The sequence below is a fragment of the Macaca fascicularis genome, chromosome 16, assembly GCF_037993035.2.
Source record: "Macaca fascicularis isolate 582-1 chromosome 16, T2T-MFA8v1.1".
NCBI lineage: Eukaryota > Metazoa > Chordata > Mammalia > Primates > Cercopithecidae > Macaca > Macaca fascicularis.
Genome location: NC_088390.1, coordinates 72,288,491 through 72,309,199, shown reverse-complemented (window position 1 = coordinate 72,309,199; position 20,709 = coordinate 72,288,491). Strand labels below are relative to the sequence as shown.

At 38.0% G+C, this 20,709-nt stretch overlaps 1 protein-coding gene across 39 annotated transcripts in view; it reads left to right on the top strand.

Annotated features, from left to right (window-relative positions):
• CEP112 (centrosomal protein 112) overlaps positions 1–20,709 on the top strand; it is a 537,142-nt gene that overhangs the window by 314,060 nt on the left and 202,373 nt on the right. For all 39 annotated transcript variants that reach the window (XR_012426034.1, XR_010581949.2, XR_012426035.1 and 36 more), the window contains one exon: positions 8,574–8,804. Coding sequence is in view for 36 of the 39 variants with exons in the window: in XM_074020167.1 (XP_073876268.1) it covers positions 8,574–8,804 (231 nt within the window). In the remaining 3 variants the exon portion in view is untranslated. The remainder of the gene's footprint in view (positions 1–8,573; positions 8,805–20,709) is intronic.

Below are 20,709 nucleotides of genomic sequence, written 5' to 3'. Positions count from 1 at the left end.
GTTGAAAAACCCTTTTCTATTTAATTGCCTTTGCTTCATTGTCAAAGATCTGTTGATTCTATTTTTGTGGGTCTATTACTGGGCCCTCTATTCTGTTTCATTAACCTATGTGTCTGTTTTTTTTTTTGACAATACCATGTTGTTACTGTCTTGATTAATAGAGCTTTATTGTAAGTCTTGAAATCAGGTAATTTGAATCCTCCAACTTTGTTCTTTTCTTCAGTATTATGTTGGTTATTCCAGGTCTTTTGGCTTCCCATATGAGCTTTAGTATCAGGTCATTGCTAGAGGTTTATTTGCCTCATGGTGCTGCAGACTGTACAAGCATGGCATCAGCCTCTGCTTCTGGTGAGGGCCTCAGGAAGCTTCCACTCATGGCAGAAGGTGAAGGAAGAGCAGGCGCATCATATGACGAGAGAGGAAACAAAAGAATGTGAGGAGAAGATGCCAGACTCCTTTAAACAACTGACTCTTGCATGAACAGAGAACTCTTTCCTCATTACCACGAGGATGGCACCAAGCCATTAATGAGGGATCCACCCCCATGACCCAAACACCTCCCACCAGGCCCCACCTTCAACATTTTAGATCACATTTTAACCTGAGATTTTTCAGGGACAAACATTCAAACTATATCATCTTTCTTCACTCATATTTTTCTGCATATAGATCTTATGCATTAAGTTCTTTCATTTAATTTTCTATTTTTTCCATGAATCATTAATGTTTTTTATTTGTTTGTTTGTTTTCTTGAGACAGAGTCTCACTCTGTCGCCAGGCTGGAGTGCAGTGGCATGATTTAGGCTCACTGCAACGTCCGACTCTCTGGTTCAAATGATTCTCCTACCTCAGCCTCCTGAGTAGCTGGGATTACAGGTGTGCACCACCATGCCCAGATAATTTTTGTATTTTTAGTAGAGACGGGTTTTCACCATGTTGGCCAGGATGGTCCCAGTCTCCTGACCTCTCGTGATCCACCCTCCTCAGCCTCCCAAAGTGCTGGGATTACAGGTGTGAACCACCGCGCCCAGCCAATGCATTTTTCAGTATAATTTTTCTATTTGAACATCACTGTTGAACTAAAGTCATTGCATACTGCCTATTGCTGGCAATTAAAAATGTTTTCCTCTCAGTTACCAAAACATACACTGTTGTTCACACTGGAAATGGATTCAGTGTTTCTGTAGAGCAACTAGGAAAAAACATTACAAAGGTATTCCTGTACTTTGACTTAACTCTCTTTCTCTTTTTGGGCCTCCCCATTTTCTGCCACACAATAATATTGAATTAAGCCAATTGACCCTACACTGACCTCTCAATATTCAAATGAAAAGAAGAGTCACACATCTCTCACTTAAAATCAAAAGCTAGAAATGGTTGCACTTAGAAAGGAAGGCATGTTGAAAGCCAAGACAGGTTGAAAGTTGTCTTGTGCCAAATAATTAGCCAAGTTGTGAATGCAAAGGAAAAGTTCTTGAATGAAATTAAATAACTAAAACTGCTACTCTAGTGAACACATGAATGATAAGAAGAAAAAACAGCGTTATTGCTGATACAGAGCAAGTTTTAGGCATCTAAATAGAAGATCAAGCCAGCCACAATATTCCCTTAAGCCAAAGCCTCATTCAAAGAAAGGCCTTAGTTCTCTTCAATTCTTTGAAGGCTGAGCGAGGTGAGTAGGCTGTGGAAGAAAAGTCTGGAGCTAGCAGAAGTTGGTTTATGAGGTTTAAGGAAAGAAGTCATTTCCATAGCATAGAAGTGCAAGGTGAAGCGGTAAGTGCTAATGTAGAAGCTGCATCTAACTATTCAGAAGATCTAGCTAAGATCATTGATGGAAGTAGCTATATTAAACAACAGATTTTCAGTGTAGCCAAAGAGCCTTCTTTTAGAAGAAGATGCCATCTAGGACTTTCATAGCTACAGAGGAGAAGTCAATGCCTGGCTTCAAAACTTCAAAGGACAGGCTGTCTGTCTTGTTAGGAGCTAATGCAGCTGGTGACTTTAAGTTGAAGCCAATACTCATTTATCATTTTGAAAATCCTAGGGCCTTTAAGAATGATGCTAAATCTAATATGCCAGTGCTTTCTAAATGAAATAAGAGCCTAGATGACGGCACATCTGTTTAGAGACCAGTTTACTGAATATTGTAAGCCTACTCTTAAGACCTACCGCTTAGAAAAAAAGATTCCTTCCAATAATTACTGTGCATTGACAATGCACCTGGTCACCCAAGAGCTCTGATGGAGATATACAAGGAAATGAATGTCATTTTCATGCCTGCTAACGCAACATCCATTCTGTTGTCCATGGATCAAGGAGTCATTTTGTCATTACATAACAAGTCATTACATAACAAGAAGTCTTGTTATGTAAGAAATATATTTCATAAGGTTATGACTGCTATAGATAGTAATTTCTCTGATGGATCTGGGCAAAGTAAATTGAAAACTTTCCAGAAAAGACTCACCATTCCAGATGCCATTAAGAATATTTGTGATTCATGGGAGGGGGTCAAAATACCAGTATTAACAGGATTTGGAAGAAGTTGATTCCAACCCTCATGGATGACTTTGAGGGGTTCAAGACTTCATTGGAAGTCACTGCAGGTGTCATGGAAATAGCAAGCGATCTATAACTACAAATGGTGCCTGAAAATGTGACTGAATTGCTGTAATTTCAAGTCATCTGCTGCAGTCTCAAGATCAATCTTGAATGGATGAGGAGCTGTTTCTTATGGGTGATCAATGAAAGTATTGAGATGGAATCTCTACCTGGTGAAGATGCTGGGAACACTGTTGACCTGACAATACAAGATTTAGACTATTAGATAAACTTAGTTGATAAAGCAGTAGCAGGTTTGAGAGGATTCACTTCCATTTAGAAAAAAGTTATACTGTGGATAAAATGCCATGAAACAGCTTTGAATGCTACAGAGAAATCTTTTGTGAATGGAAATCAATCAACATGGTAAACTTCATTTTTGTCTTATTTTAAGAAATTGGCACAGTTGCCTAGCTTCCAACAACCACCACCATGGTCAGTTAGCGAGCCATCAATATCAAGACAAGACTCTCCACCAGCAAAAAGATTAGGACTTAAGAATGATTTCGATGATTGTTAACACTTCTTAGCAATAAAGTATTTTAAATGAAGGAATGCACATTGTTTTTTAGACATAATGCTCACTGAATAAACTGCAAGCTTGTCCAACCCACTTTATTTTGTTGTTGTTGTTCTGTTTTGTTTTGCTTTAGGCTTTTAGCAGCCAGAAGCCATGGTTTTTAAGTTTCTGTCTCTAGTGATAATAGAAAAGAGGGATGAGGAAGGCGCTTTACTGGCCCAACCAAAAACAGAAACTAAGAACCCACGACTGTGTTCTCTCCTTTGGACACTCCTGAATAGTCTATAACTTTTATATGCACTGGGAAACCAACCAATTTATGTGACTCACTTTATTGAGATATTTGCTTCATTGAGATATTTGCTTCATTGCAATATTCACTTCACTGCAATATTTGCTTTATTGAGGTGGTCAGGAACCAAACCCACAATATCTCTGTGATATGCCTGGACTGGAAGGATGAAATACCAGGGAGCCACTAAATGTGACAAATATGCTAATAAATGGGAATTAAATTAAAAATGGGTACATAAAACACTTTTATGTACATAGACAGAGATTAAAATTCAATTTGGGATGGTCTCAGTGCTTTTGGAAAACTAACATTTTTCCTCATTTTAAAAAATTGTCCTAATGGTCACAATGTATAATATTTGGTTGGTGGTTATGCTAAAAGCCCAGATTTTCCCACTATGCAATATACCCAAGTAACAAAACTGCACTTGTGCTCCCAAATCTATAAAAATGTCTGTAGTTTTTAATTATCAAAAACAGACATTATGGCCTTATGGCTTTTGGATGTTAACTTTGTACTAACCATAGTGAATATTGGGGGATAGAAATGCATAATAACAAATTAATAAAGTACAATAAATATGTACTCTTTATGAGAAATTCTTAATACTTTGAGATGATACAGTATGTGATAAAAAGCAGACTTTCAAATCAGCTTGAGCTTGGATAAAATCTTACCGTATCTATTTTTCTCAGACTCCATTATTTAGATGTTGTTGCTTCCTCTGTCCTCCATAAATATTAGCTTTTCTTTTACGTTTTCTGTATTATTATCTTTCTCTGCTGCCTCCAAGGGAGTTCTTCAATCTTACCATCCTTCCAATGCACAGTTCTATTCTTTGGCTCTAGCTAACTTGCTCTTTTTCCTATCATTTTCACTTTTTCCTTCTTTTATGACTTATTAATTACAGCTTCATGTCTGTAACTTCTTCCATTACACTTTTCAGTATTTTAAGTATATATGTTACTATTTGTGTGTTTATTATGGACTTTTTTTGGAGGTAAGATCTCCTTCTGTCACCCAGGCTGGAGTGCAGGGTATGCTCATGGTTCACTGCACCCTCCTGGGCTCAACTGATCCTCTCTCCTCAGCATCCTGAGTAGCTGGGACTACAGGCACACCCCACCACACCTAACTAATTTTTGTATTATCTGTAGAGAAGGAGCTTCACTATATTGCCAAGGCTGGTTTTGAACTCCTAGGCTCAAGCAATCCACCTGCGTTGGCCTCTCAAAGTGCTGCCATTACAGGCATAAGCCAACACACCCGGGCTATTATGCACTTAAAAAATTCTTGTTTCATCTATTCCAATTATACTGCTTCAGATAATATATGTTATTTAGGTGTCTCTTTTTGGTAGTAGTTTTGCTCCTCAGGTTTATTTACTTTGGCCAGGGAGCCCATTTTCCCCTGGGACTATCAGCTATCCTGACTGGGAAAGAGCACAAGGCCCACCTTTAGTCCCTGACCTGTTGGATGAGCTTATGGAAGGAGGAGATTATGAACCCCAAGACAGAGCCCTTCATTGCCGTACCACTCCCTTTCACAGTTACTTCATCAGGAAAACCTGCTGCTCGGGAATTTACCTAAGCTCCTAGAAATAAGTGTCTAATGACTAAGTCATTAGTCCTGGGCATTTGGAGGGAAGGGTATGGAAGGGGGAATTCCCGGGAAGTTCACAGAAGGCTGCGCCTGTTTTCTTCAATTCCTCACCCAAGGAAGGCTTTGCTTTCCTTGGTATTGACTGACTGATGTCAACATCACGTTGAGTTCTTGCTCCCAGTGTGGTAATGGAACAGATATGATTTTATCTGGCAACAAAAGAGAGAGACAAGAGCAGAAAGTAAAGCATTCCTGCAACCCACCTTCTTACAGCAGTTTTCTATTACTTTCTTCCCCAGGCTGCACCCCCTTCCCTTTTGCACAGGTATATTCTCCAGTTTGGGACTGTTGTTATTCCACCCAGGAGCTTCTCAGAATTTGCTTTTGTTATGTTTATTATTGTTATAATTATTAGTATCTCAGATTCATGCTTCCTGTGCTTTCTCCAGGATTGATTTTGGGGAAGGGAGCCAGCAACCTATCTTTGTCTGCCATGTTGATATCCCTGAGCTTTTTTTTTTTTTTTTTTTTTTTAAATGTTCTGCGTCCCAAAAACATAACTGTTGTCACTGCTAAAGTCTATCTGCTTTTAGAAGATGTATCCCCTATTTCAGAATCTGATTGCATTGACTGTCTCTTCTCTTGGGTTCAAAGGAATCATTATAAAACAAAGAACAAAAGGTAAAAGACTGTTTTCATGGACAATTGATCTACAGCTGATTGTGGATATATAGATATCAATCTATGCAATAGAGAAACAAATAAGTGTTAAAATATTTCAGAGATTTCCTGAAGAAAAAATAACTAACTTTTCCACTTCAGGTTTATAAGGATCAGCCTTTTATGTGAAGTCCTCTTACATGTTCCTTTGCGACTAGTCCAAGTAAGCTTTTCTTAGAGAGGCCAGACAAAAACGGAACATCCTATCACCTCCAGCCTTGAAGGCTCAGGTTTTCTTTCCTCTAACATAAATGTTTTTGTCCTAGATGTCCTTTCCAGTCTAGTGTAGAGAGGCCACAGGGTTAATAGTTGAGCTAATGTATACTGAACACTATCCAAAATAAGGAAAAACTTTGTATATTAATATCTATCATACTGGGTTGTTACAAAGATTAAAATAATCTGTATAAGATGCCTGGTGCAAAGTAAACACTCAAAATTATAGCAATTATTATTTATCATGTAGAAATCATAAAATTGTTAAAATTAGAAATAGGATGAATATAATATTTATATTGAAAATGAAATAATTCTTGTAGATATTTTGACCAAAGCAACTTCTCATCATTTAGCTTTGTATTCTTATTCCCAGCATCATCATGTGACATTTGGATTCCTGTCACTTTTTTATCTTTCTGGTTTCCAGTCAAGGAAATGTTGGTTTATGCAGTGCTTGTTGAAGCTACATCAGGCATGAAATGAAACATTTATCATTGTGTTTTGGAAAATGTTGCATTGCTGACAAATGTGTTAGTGGCAATAAGTAAGTGATAGAAGATTTCAACAATGTAACAAGCTTGACATGATGGACATATATAGAATATAGCACTGAAAACTAGAAAATACAGAATACACATTTCTTAGTAATCATACATGAAGCTTTTAAAAAACTGGCTACCTAACTTGCCATCAAACATTCTCAAAATTTGCAAAGAATTAATGGGAGATAGACTACATTCTTTGGCCACGATGCAATTAAAAGTGAATGACAAAACAATAACCATTGAAGTCCATTTCCTGAGTTGAATGGTGTCCCCCTCAAAATTTCCTGTCTACACAGAACTGGAAATAGATTTTTATTTTTATTTTTATTTTGAGGCAGAGTCTTGCTCTGTCACCCAGGCTGGAGTGCAGTGGCACGATTTCAGCTAACTGCAACCTCCACCTCCCAGGTTCAAGCAATTCTGTGCCTCTGCCTCCCGAGCAGCTGGGATTACAGGTGCCCGCCACCACGCCCAGCTAATTTTTGCATTTTCAGTAGAGACAGGGTTTCATCATCTTGGCCAGGCTGGTCTTGAACTCCTGACTTTGTGATCCACCCGCCTTGGCCTCCCAAAGTGCTGGGATTATAGACATGAGTCACTGTGCCTGGCCAGAAATAGGATCTTTGCAGATGTAATCAAGTTAAAATTAGGTGATGCTGGATTAAGGTGGGCCCTAAATCCAGTATGACCAGTGTCCTTAAAAAACAGAGCACCACAGAGACACAGACATTCAGAGAGAACAAATCCATCTGAAGACAACGGCACTGACTGGAATGATGCATTTACACACCAAGGCACAGTAAGGATTGTCAGGAAATACCAGAAGCTAGGAGACAGGCATGGAACAGCTTCTCTTTCAGAGTTTCCAGAAGGAACCAACTCTGCCAACACCTTGATTTTAAGACTTCTAGCCTCTAGAACTAGGAAAGAATAAAATTCTGTTCTTTTAAGCCATCTAGTTTGTGCTACTTTGTTATGGCAACCCTGGGAAACTAATATGTCCCATATGCTTGGGAATTAAGAAACATACTTCTAAATGGTTCATAAGTCAAATAAAAAAATCATAATAGAAGTTTAAAAAAACATTTTGAACTAAACGATAATGAAAATGCCACATATCTAAACCAAAGAGATGGAACTAAATCAATAGTCAGAGAGACATTTGTAGTCTTACATTTATAAATCAGAAAAGAAGAAATGATAAAAATAAATGAGTTAAGTATCCAAAATAAGAAGTTAGAAGAAGGAATACAAAATAAACCTTAGGAAAGTAGGAAGAAGGACATAAAAATAAAAGCAGAAATCAATCAATAAAAAGCAAAAATCAAATAGGGAACAATGGATGAATTTCAGGAACATGATGATGTTGAATATTTGAAAAAGCAGGTTTCAGAAAAATACATATAATATTCCATTTACATAGATATTAGAAACAAGTAAAACTAAACAATATGTTGTTTAAAGATCCAAATGTATGGTAAAATGTTCCAGGTGGTATTTGCCTCTGAGCTGGGAAGGAATGACATGGGAGTATGGAATGAAGGAAGTAGAGGAGGGAGGGAGGGAGGGAAGGAGAAAGGAAGGAAGGGAGGGAGGGAGGAGGAGGGAGGGAAGGAAAGAAAGGGAAGGAAGGAAGAAAGGAAGGAAAGGGAAGGAAGAGAGGGAAGGAAAGGGAAGGGGAGGGAGAGAGGAAAGGAAAGGGAAGGATGGAAGGAAGGAAGGAAGGGAAGGGAGAGAGGGAAGGAATGGGAAGGAAGGAAGGGAGGGAGAGAGGGAAGGAAAGGGAAGGAAGGAAGGAAGGAAGGAAAAGGAAAGGGAAGTGAAGAAGGAAGGAAGGAAGGGAAAGGAAGGAAAGGGAAGTGAAGAAGGAAGGAAGGAAGGGAAAGGAAGGAAAGGGAGAAAGGGAGAGGGAAAGAGGGAGGGAAGGAAGGAAAGAAGGAAGGATGGAATGCAATCTAAGCTTTCTATTCCATATGTTTATATTTCATTTATTGGCCTTTTGCCCATTAGTTCTTCTTTTGTGACTTCCCTATTCATATCCTCTGCCCATTTTTCCATGTTTTAAAACAAGGTTATTGCCGACATGGAGGCCCAGGTTCAGAAGTTGAGAGAAGAACTGATCAATGTGAACTCACAGCGGAAACAGCAGCTGGTAGAGCTTGGTCTTCTTCGTGAAGAGGAAAAGCAAAGGGCTACAAGGGAACACGAGATTGTTGTCAACAAACTGAAGGCTGAATCAGAAAAGATGAAAATAGAGCTGAAAAAGACTCATGCCGCTGAGACAGAGATGACACTGGAAAAGGTAAGATATTTGACTGGTTTTTTAATAGACAGTTGAAACCCATGTTGAAAATCCACTGCCACCACCCTTATATTTAATCTCCAACAGGCAGTAGACATGGCATTGCTCTTTAAATGTATAAACTCTTCAATCGAGGAATTTAAGTATCTTGCTCCTATGTCTAAGTATCAGTAAAATAATCTAGGGAATTTCCTAACTTTTCCCTTGACTTTCATGGAAGGGATTATATGGAATATCCTATTTCATAGTAATTAAATACACATTGCAATAAAGTGATATTATAATATTGTCAAATATTATTTTGATTAGAAATACTGAGGCTGTATCCCTGAATTTTCCTAGATGGAGACTAAGTTTCAGATCTTCCCTCGGTTGTCTAATAAGCTTTTCTAGATTTTACCGTTTTTTTACAACAGTGTCACATAAATGATGACTTATCTTCCCAGGTTGATATTTTGGTAGAAATAAGAAAAGTATTTTAGAATTATTTATTATTGGAATAAATGTCAATATAATGTTTAAACATTTTGATTAGACTTATATTCAAGGTACAATCTCAAATATTCTTTCTTTTGATGTTCAGAAAAAGTATAACTATTTTATTCAGGTACTAAATGTGAATTGCTATTTCCAAAATTGCCTCTGGAATTTCTTAAGACCAGTCTTTATCTTGGGAATAAAAAACTTGAAAAGGGTAACTGAAGAATCATCTAATTTTGTTTAATTTCTTTCCACCTATCCCTCTTTATCTTCAAATAGTGTTGAGCCTTTAAAGAGTATGCAATACCATACTAGCCATTACTTCATTGATTTTACATAGACTGAGATTCTAAGGTACTTGCTTTATTGTACCTTAAATCATTTGAAAGTCAGATTTCAGCAGCATAGCTGCTTGACAGCATAGCTCTGAACCCAGAAATAAATAGGAAAAAGGACTATAAATAGGCAGGAGTGAGCCTGACTTCTTGGGGGAACAGCAGGGAAGTGGTGTGTCTGGAAATGATGACTGAGGAGAAGAGGGAAAGTGATGGGGCCAGAGAAGAACCTGAGGGCGTGGGTCCAGGTCAGGGAGGTCTGCGTAGGCCAGTGAGAGGGCTTTGCTTTGACTCTCTATGAGTAGGGGAGCTTGGCAGATTTTGAGCATGGGAGTGACATGATTTGACTCACACTTGAATGAGATGTCATCATCTGCTGTGCTGAGAATAGACTGAATTGACGGCAAAGGAAGAAGTAGAGAGACTGGTTAAAATGCTGTTGCAAAAATATAGAGGAAAGGTAATAGAGGGTTGGGTCTAGCCAGTAGCAGTGAAGGTAGTAAAACCTGATCAGATTTGGGATATGTTCTGTAGGTAGAGCTGACAGCATTCACTGTTGCTTCATGGGATATGCTGGGCATGGGGAGTGGCGTGGAGCAGTCACGGGCAGCACCAAGGCTATTTTCCCAAGCCAGTGGGCAGATGGAGTTCCTCTTTGCTGAAAGGAAGAAGACTACAAGACCAATAGGTTGGGCCACTCAGGACATGTTCAGGCTAAGTGGATGTTAGTGATAATTCCCTCACAGCAGGATAAAATAATAATGTCTCGATGCTAAAATATACAGGTCAGGAATTAGGGAAATATTTTTTTTTTTTGAGACAAAGTCTCACTGTGTCACCCAGGCTGGAGTACAGTGGCATGATCTTGGCTCACTGCAACTTCCACCACCCGGGTTCAAGCGTTCTCCTGCCTCAGCCTCCTGAGTAACTGGGATTACAGGCACCCACCATCACGTCTGGCTGATTTTTGTATTTTTAGTAGAAATGGGGTTTCACCATGTTGGCCAAGATGGTCTCAAACTCCTGACCTTGGGCAATCCACCCACCTCGACCTCCCAAGGTGCTGGGATTACAGGCATGAGCCAGCGTACCCGGCCAGGAAATATTCTTATATGGTATAGTCTCAGACTTTGACAATAGCAGATAAAAGAGAGACTGATGGAAAGTGAGAGACTGATGGAAAGAAAGTGGTGTTGCCACTTATCTTTTCTGTTAACTCTTACACACAACCTCACCTTGGCTTCAGTTGACTCTTCTAGCAGTTCAAAGTATTTCTAAGTAAATGTTCTTAAATGGCACAGATACCTGTGCACCTTGATTTAAGAAAATTGGATATGCCAAACTCAGACATATAACACATCAAATTTAGGCCTTAATTTTCTTGCATTATATATTCACATTCCAAATGCCTCTTTTTAATAGGAGATGAACTTTGTCAAATGTAGGTTTATACATGATGCTAACTAATTTACAGGGTAAAGATAATTTAAAAATTAGTATTAGAAACCTGAATTTTTATATCCCAGAAAGGCATTATCCCAGGCACTGTGGGTATATAAAAAATGAGGGAGCGGGCCACTGTCCTCAAATAGATAAAATAATAGTGACTGCAAGAAAAATACTGCAAGTACACTATGCAGATAACTAGAATGCAAGACAGTGTGACTATAGGGAAAATCATATTCTGCTGAGGAAATCAGGGAAAATTAATTGGGAGAGATGTCATTTGAATGAGACGTAAGTAACATAAGTAGGATTTTAACTAGTAGATATGTTGAGTGGCATTCTAAGTTAAAAGAGTAAGGAAAGCAAGAGCAAACAAAACCGTTTCCGTGACATAGAGGTTGATCAAGGGGAGAGCTAGCGACCAAGCTGAGATAGCTTCGGATCATCGAAAGTCTCTAAAGCTGTGATAAGCGTTTTTGCATCATTTGGGTGAACAATGAGGAGCTGCGAAAGGTTTTGGGGAAATGAAGTGTCAAGATTCCAGTGATTATTAGGAACATCATCCTCTTGGTGTTGGCAAGGTGTGGTAGCAGCAGCAGGAGGTGACAAGGACTGGATTAATCTAGGCAGGAGGTCCTCGAGGGCACAGTAGACGTGCATGAGAAGGCAGTGAGAGTGTTGGCAGTAGCAAGGGGACAAAGGGGACGTTTGAAAATCATCATAGAGATAGCACTGATTAGGCTGGTTAAATATAAATCGATCAGGAATGTAGAAGTTTCTGGTCGGAGGAGGAGGAAGCTGAACTGAGTTAAGAACATGTGGAGTTTGAAGTGACACTCCACTTTCCCTTGCTGTTGACAGAATGCTTCTGGATATCCCAAGAGCAGGCAGGACTGGAGACAAACAGCTGTGGGAATCACCCACAGAGAAGGCCCGGCCTGTGGCCTTGCGAGTGAGTGGGACTGTTAAAGCAAGGGGGAAAGAGGAGGGGGAGGGAGGGAGAGCGAGGGCAACTGTGAAGGAAGAACTTCGGGTACAACTCCGTTTGAGAGGTCCGGGAGGAAACAGTCAAAGAAGGGTCACGAAGGTAGAAGGGACATGAGAAGAATGCATTTTTATGGAAATAGAGGAAAAGACTATTTGGAAAGGGGGATTGTCAAGAATGTGACCCAAACTCAGGAAGGATGGGGGTTGAAGGAAGGTCACTGGATGTGAAACCACGAAGTCATTGATGATCTTGGACAGTGTGCTGAAAATGATCATGTGCCCAGAAACAGGTTACAAAAGATAAGTCTGAGAGTGGAAGTGAGGGAACATTCTGTTGTTTGGGAAAATATGATGCTGAAAGGCAGATGCAATTCCAAAGAGCAGCAAGAGTGAAAGAGAATATATTTGCGGGCTGAACATGTGTTGAGCATTTTGCAGTACATACGAAGGGACTAATGGAGAGGAACAGCTTAATGATGTGAAGAATCAGAGATCATGGATGGCTTGTGAGGTGGTGCAGGTGGGAATGGCATCCCCAGCACAGACCCAGCACAGGCCCACCTCAGCCCATGGCTACAAGGCTGCAAGGGTCCGTTTGTCTTTTCCCAGAATGAGCAACACTCTCCCCTGCCTCCAGGTCTTGGCAGCTGCTGTCATCCTCTGCCAGAATACTTCTCCACATGATTTTTTCAATGGCCAACCTCCTTGTCATCATTCTACACTCCTCAGAGCATCCTTCCCTGACCTTTTCATCCAAAGTCTAGCCTTCCTATGCCACCTATTTTTGTCCCATTGTCTTCATAGCTCATAGCATTACCTGAAATCATCCTTTTATTTGTTCGCTTGTTTATTTCCTCCCACCCACTAGAACATAAGCTCTGTTAGCAGGACCTTGTTGAGCTTGTTTACTTCTGTACCGCCAGTGCCTAGAAAACCCAGCTTGGGGCAGGTACCCTTCGGGTATGTATTATGTGAATGAGTGACAGGAGGCATGACCTTCACCAAGGGAGGAAGGAAGACAAAGATTGGTAAAGATATAGAGAAGCTCTCTGACAAGACTTGAAAAGACCTTGTAGCTGATAGCATCTGTTCTGTATTCTTAGTAAAGAATCAGAATAATCTGCTTAGGTGAAGAGTTTCAAGAAAAGTGAAACAGGCTTCCAGCGGAACAGTGGAATGCCTTGGAAAGGAAGAAGATGTAAGGGAATTTGTTCCTATAGAACTGGAGTTCTACAGGTAGAGGAGGGAGCATGGGTATCCTGTATCTGGAAGAATGGAATGCTCCTGGATTGAAGTGAGAACACAGGGGATCCCAGAAGGTAGAAAGGAGGTTTAAGGACAGTACTTTTAGCTGACATGGATGGAGGTACTGAGATGAACCAGAATGGAGGGACTTGTTGACAAAAAGGGAGTCTGGGGAAAGGGAAGACTCTCTTTTACATAGGATGGTGTTTAGTGCGATGAGTTCAGTTTTTGCCTAGTTGGTGGACTTCACCAACCTCAGAGTCCATGTGATGAAATCTAAATGCTGTGCTCACATCAACAGTAATTTGTATTTCCAATTGATTGATATTTTTACATAAATAGTCAAAGGAGTTTAGCATTTCCAAATGCAGTGAAGACCTGGACTCTGAATTCCCTGAAAGCAGGAAATATTTGTTTCTAATGCCCCAGGAGCTTTCATGGTGCCTTACACAAAGTAAGCACTCATTAAATGTTAAGTGAGTGAATAAAAGAATGATAATTGAGGCAGACGGATCACGAGGTCAGGAGATCGAGACCATCCCGGCTAACACGGTGAAACCCCGTCTCTACTAAAAAATACAAAAAATTAGCCGGGTGCGGTGGCGGGCGCCTGTAGTTCCAGCTACTCGGGAGGCTGAGGCAGGAGAATGGCGTGAACCCGGGAAGCGGAGCTGACAGTGAGCTGAGATCACCACTGAACTGAACTCTAGCCTGGGCAACAGAGCGAGACTCCGTCTCAAAAAGAAAAAAACAACAAGAATGATAATCTACGGAGAAATTCAAGAATAGCCTCTGTGCCTGGTCATGTGAATAAACTGTTACTGATTTATCCACATTTGATTTCAACTCATTATAAATACTTTAGGTAGGGTATGATACATCCTTGTATTCAAATACTCATTTATATGTTATTTTAGTGTTTTGATTTCCTTCATATCACTTAATAAGTTGAAAACACAGCATTAATCTTTATTCAGACATAGTTTGAATTTTTCTACATAAAGTTTTTAAAATTTGAGTTTTTACTGTAAGAGTTTGAATTAAAGATAACAAGCTGCTAATTCTGTTGTGAGTCTGTTGTGTCATTCTGCCAGTTACTTGAACTCCTTTCACTATATCTTTTTAAAAGTTTGATGTTTTTATCGTGTTTAAATAAATATGAAATTTAAAATATTTGCCAGCAGTTTAAAACCCAGTCAAGAATTCAGAGGTTTAGAAGTTCATTTTCTCTCATTGAGTATAAAATTGAGGTTCAAAGAGGAGAGGACAGTAACACCAGAATAATAAATAATCTCAATGTAACATTCTATATGGGTCTGTGTTGTTTCAGTAGCGCTTACAGTGTTAAGGTTATAAAAAAATTCCTAAGTCCAGATCCTACCTGAGTTTCTGTCAGCAGCAATTTAGACCCAGATGATATCGTCAATGATTTGAGTTAAGAGAAACATGAAATATCTCCACAAGGTCAAAATGCTTCCAATACAGAATCCAAGAGAGTAAAGGATTGACATTTGCAAAGTGAAAGCTTTTTTGTGGCCTTTTAAAATCTTTCAAACTGAATTGAAACAAAGCCCATAAAATATGAACTTTTGAAAAATTAAAGAACATTACTAAGTGATGATAGTGGGTAATTTGCAGAAGATTGATTAAAACTTTGGTATCTAAATTGGACCATTATTTTAGAAACTTATTCAGCTATTTTAAAAATAACCTTCCTTGAAATAGAGGATATTTTAGAAAATAGGGAAGGTGGAGAAAGGTGTAAAATTCCCTGTTCCTACCACCACCCAGCTATAATAGTAATAATTTAATGTATATATAAAATAGCCATACTAACTTAGCTGCCCAAGAGCATACTAATTAAACAATTCAATCTCTTGCTTTTTAAAGTATTATACTAAGAATATTCCAATGTCATTTGAAATTCTTTGAAAATATTGTTTTCATTGTTTCATGATATCCTGTTTCATGGATATAACTCTCTCTCTCTCTCTCTCTCTCTCTCTATATATATATATATGTATATATATATGTGTGGGGTTTTTTTTTGTTTTTTTTTTTTGTTGTTTTTGAGACGGACTTTCGCTCTTGTTGCCCAGGCTGGAGTGCAATGGTGCAATCTCAGCTCACCACAACCTCCTCCACCTCCCAGGTTCAAGTGATTTTCCTGCCTCAGCCTCCCGAGTAGCTGGGATTAGAGGCATGTGCCACCATGCCTGGCTAATTTTGTATTTTAGTAGAGACAGGTTTTCTCCATGTTGATCAGGCTGGCCTTGAACTCCTGACCTCAAGTGATCCACCCCACCTTGGCCTTCCAAAGTTCTGGGATGACAGGCGTGAGCCACCTCATCCGGTCTTTGGTATAACATAATTTTTTTTTGAGACGGAGTCTTGCTCTGTCGCCAGGCTGGAGCGCAGTGGTGCAATCTTGGCTCACTGCAACCTCTGCCTCTCGGGTTCAAGCGAGTCCCCTGCCTCAGCCTTCCTAGTAGCTGGGACTACAGGCACGTGCCACCATGCCTGGCTAATTTTTTGTATTTTAGTAGAGACAGGGTTTTATCATGTTGGCCAGGATGGTCTTGATCTCCTGACCTTGTGATCCGCCTGTCTCGACCTCCTCAAGTGCTGGGATTACAGGCGTGAGCCACTGCGCCCAGCCAGATATAATTAATTGTGTTATTTCTTTATTTTGGAACATTTAGTTTTGTGGGGGTTTGTTTGTTGAGATAGAGTCTTGCTCTGTTGTCCACGATGGAGTGCAGTGGCCTGATCCCGGCTCACTGCAACCTCTGGCTTGTGGGTTCAAATGATTCTCCTGCCTCAGCCTCCCGAGTAACTGGGACTACAGGCATGCACCACCACGTCCAGCTAATTTTTGTATCTTTAGTAGGGACAAAGTTTCACCATGTTGGCCAGGCTTGTCTCGAACTCCTGACCTCAGGTGATCCGCCCACCTTGACCTCCTAAAAGTGCTGTGATTATAGGCGTGAGCCACTGCACCCAGCCAAACATTTAGATTTTTTTTTAATTGTTTAATGTGGAGATTGTCATCATTATACATAAACTTCTGTTAACATTTTCAATTTCAATTTTTTTAGGTTGAAATCCTAGTAGAATTAACAGGTCAAATTGCATTTCAGAAAGTTTATACTAATTATATTTACTTCAGTAGAGTATCTACTTAGTCTGTAGATTTCTTAGTAGTTTTACCTAATTTGTAGTACATGTTTGTGAACAACAGTTGTTTTAATTTGTATTTTTAAGTGTGAGAGATTGAACATTTACAGTGGATTTACCTGTTACTTATTTATATTTCATTTTCTGGAAATTGCCTGTTCATGTCTTTTGCCAGTTTTTCTTCTTTTAGGGTCCTACTGTTTTTCTCATCAGCTCATCTAATAACCTCCTTTTATATTTAGAATGATAAGACCCTTATCTTTGTGGCAAATGTCTTTGGCATTTGCCCTTTATGATTTAATTTTATGATACACAAACATTTTATTTAAATTTAGTCTGATCTGTTCCTCTTTTCCTTTGTAAATTCTGCACTATAAATAGTTGTTTTCAGCTTCATGTTTTGATATTTATAAATATACCAACACATCAAACGTTTTCTACAATGAACTCTACTCAGTAAAAAGCTGTTAGCATTTTGACATAGCATTTACCAGCTTGGGTTCCTGGTCTCTAATTTTAAGTAGTGTCTGAAGGATTATACTGGAATTCTGCCAGCCTGAAGTCATGAAAAGGCTTTGAGCAACAATTCAGCATCTTTTTCAAATTTAAGAAAAGCTCCATATGGCGTAATTATTCGAAGTTAAGGCCATAGAAACTACTTAAACCTTTAAAATTTATAATTAAAGGATTAATATTAACTTATGAAGACATTGTCATTTCGGCTTAAGATGGATTTCCAACCTCAATTTTGTTCTTTTTACTTTCATCTTTTCCATGACTTTTTCCTTTGCTGAAAAATGTGGAGTTTTATATCCTTAAACTTTAAATTAAATGTTATCCTCAGGTTAGAATTATAAAATTGATTGGCCAACAATATCCTGTATATTTTTTATTATGTTCCATAAATATTGGTGAACTTAAAGTCGGCATTTTCCTCTGGATATATAAGCTATAGCCTGGTATAATAGATAATGGCACCTCTAAATATAACAATAATTTAATTTACCAAGTAAAAAAATACACAAATAACTTGGAAGACTTAGGATGTGTACATAATTTGAATGTGATGAATTGATGTTCATTTATATTAAGGTTTATATTAATGTACTTTTGAATGACCTAAATTGTAAAGCTTTCTTGAATATGACAGGGGTTATAATCTTGTTTTATACAAAAACTAAGCCTTTTTATAGGATAATTTTTTTATTTCAACTTTCATTTTAAATTTGGGGGTACATGTGCAGGTTTGTTACATGGATATAGTGTGTGATGCTGAGGTTTGGAGTACTATTGTAGGATAAGTATTTAAAGAAATAAAAAATTAAATAGCCAAAAACCTTAAAAAATAATAATTGGCATGATTAAAAAGAAAAACTAAGACTTTTGTTGTTATTTTGACAAAATACACAAATCAAGCCAAATCAAATATTTTAAACATATTTATGTATCTCCTATGTAACAAGAAGAAATTGATGTTCCTTAGACCCTTTTGTACATGAGCCCCAGCTCTCCTACTTTATGTCATTTGTATGTGAGGCACTCGTATCACAGTGAGTCCACTAAACAAATATTAGAATAATATCTGGATCATTTGTTTATTAACAAAAAAGCAGGGGTACCTATCATCATTAATGCTTGAATATTTACATGTTCAAAGGTCTATCATCCTTATCTGAGAGGGACTGCAAAGCTCAGTGTCATGTGGAGTCATGGATGTAGATAGAAATAGACTGCTCCCTTCTGAATGGCTTTCACAGTTTCCCAATGAAGTTTTCCCTCCCTCTGCCTTCTGCTGCACATTAAAGAGCACTTTATTTTCTGGCAATCCAGGAGAGCAAATCAATAGCTTAACTTCAAAGTCTAGTTATCTGAAGCTAGCAAACTATGTTTTACTTGGAGAAAATTAAAAGAGAGTATATTTTATGTTAAGGTTATTTGAAAATAAAACCTAGAATTATAAATGAATTGGTTTAAAGTAGGCATTTAAAAATTACAAGATTAATCCTCCTTTGTTCTTCTGTAGCCTCATTTTTAGTATTCTAATAGAAGCATTAAAAACTGGAGTTCTGTATTCCTCAGAGGTGTTTGGTTTTGTCTTTTGGGATGCCCTGTGATGAAAAAATTTCTATTTAGAATAAATGAAAATGCCTTAGGTCAATACAGCAAAAGATAGTGACTCGACTTGGGAAGTTATTGAAAGTAGAAGAGCTTATTTGTTATCGTCAAAGTTTTATATTTAAATGGAGAGAAGTGGGAGTGAGTAAAATAAGCAAATATTTGTGCCCTACGTCTCGTGTGTGTGTGTGTGTGTGTGTGTGTGTGTACACGTACATGCACATACAGTTTAGGTCTGGGGAGATTTTTTTTTGGTTTGTTTTTTGTTGTGTGTATGTTTGTTTAAGATTAGTGCTGATAATTATGCAAACCTTTAAAACATTTATATTGATATGTAAGAATTGTACATATTTATCAGATATATGTGAGATTTTTATACATTCTTGCAATGTGTTGTGATCAAATCAGGGTAATTAGGATATCCAACACCTCAAACATTTATCATTTCTTTGTGTTAAGAAGATTTCAAATCTTTTTTTCTAGCTATTTTGAAATGTACAATAAATTATTAACTATAGTCACCCCACTGTGCTATCGAACACTAGAACTTCTTCCTTACGTTTAACTGTATTTTTGTATTCATTAACCAACCTCCCTTTATGCCTTCTCCTCTTTACCCTTCCCAGCCTCTGGTAACTATCATTCTCCTCTCACCTTCATGAGATCCACTTTTTTAGCTCCCACATATGAATGAGAACATGCAATATTTGTCTTTCTGTGCCTGGTTTATTTCACTTAACATGACATCTAATTCTATCCATGTTGCTGAAAATGACAGAATTTCATTCTTTTTATAGCTAATACTCTGTTGTGTATATATCGCACATTTTCTTTATCCACCCCTTTGCTGATGTACACTTATGTTGTTTCCATATCTTTGGTATTGTGAATAATGCTGCAATAAACATGGGAGTGCAGATCTCTCTTTGGTATACTAATTTCCTTTCTTTTGGGTATATATTCAGCAGTGGAATTGCTGGGTTATATGCTAGATCTAATTTTAGTTTTTTGAGGAACCTTTATGCTGTTTTCCATAGTGACTATACTAATTTGTATTCCCACAAACAGTGTGTTAGTGTTCCCCTTTCTCTACATCCACATAAGCGTTTGTTTTTTGTCTTTTTGATAATAGCAATTTTAAGTGGATGAGATATCCTTTCATTGTTGCTTTGGTTTACATTTCTCTGATGATTAGTGATATGGAGCATTTTTTTCACATGCCCTGTTGGCAATTTGTATGTCTTCTTTTGAAAAATGTCTGTTCAGATCATTTGCCAATTTTTAAATTGGATTATTTGTTTTTTGCTGTTGAGTTCCTTATATAATCTGTTGTCAGATGGATAGGTTGCCAATATGTTCTCTGATTTCTTTTTACTCTTGATCGTTTTCTTTGCTGTGCAGAAAGTCAGTACTAATGTATATTTACTTCAATATTTTTCAAGATTTTTACCTTGATATAATCCCATTTTTCTGCTTTTGCTTTGGTTGCTTGTGCTTTTGAAGTCTTACAAAAAAAAAAAAAAATCTTTGCCTAGACCAATATTTTCTTCAAGTAGTCTCATACTCTCAGGTCATACATTTAAGTCTTTAATCCATTTTGACTTGATTTTTTTACATGGTGAGAGATAGGGACCTGGTTTCATTCTTCTACATAAGGATATCCAATTTTCCCAGTACTGTTTATGAAGGGACTGTCCTTTCTCCAAAATATGTTCTTGGCACCTTTGTCAAAAATGAGTTAGCTGTAAAGGTGTGTTGGGTTCTCTATTGTGTTCCATTGGTCAATGTGTATATTTCTCTACCATTACCATGCTGTTTTGGTTATGATAGCTTTGCAGTATATTTTGAAGCCTGATAGTGCAATTCCTCCAGCTTTATAATTTTTGCACAAGATCACTATGGCTATTTGGGGTCTTTTGTGGTTCCATACAAATTTTAGAATTGTTTTTTGTATTTCTCTGAAGAATCTCATTGGTATTTTGATACAGATTGCAATCAATCTGTAGATTTTTATGGGTAGTGTGGGCATTTTATCATTGGTAATTCTTCCAATCCATGAGCATGGAGTATCTTTCCGTTTTTGTGTTCTCTTTAATTTCTTTGATCAGTGTTTTAAGTTT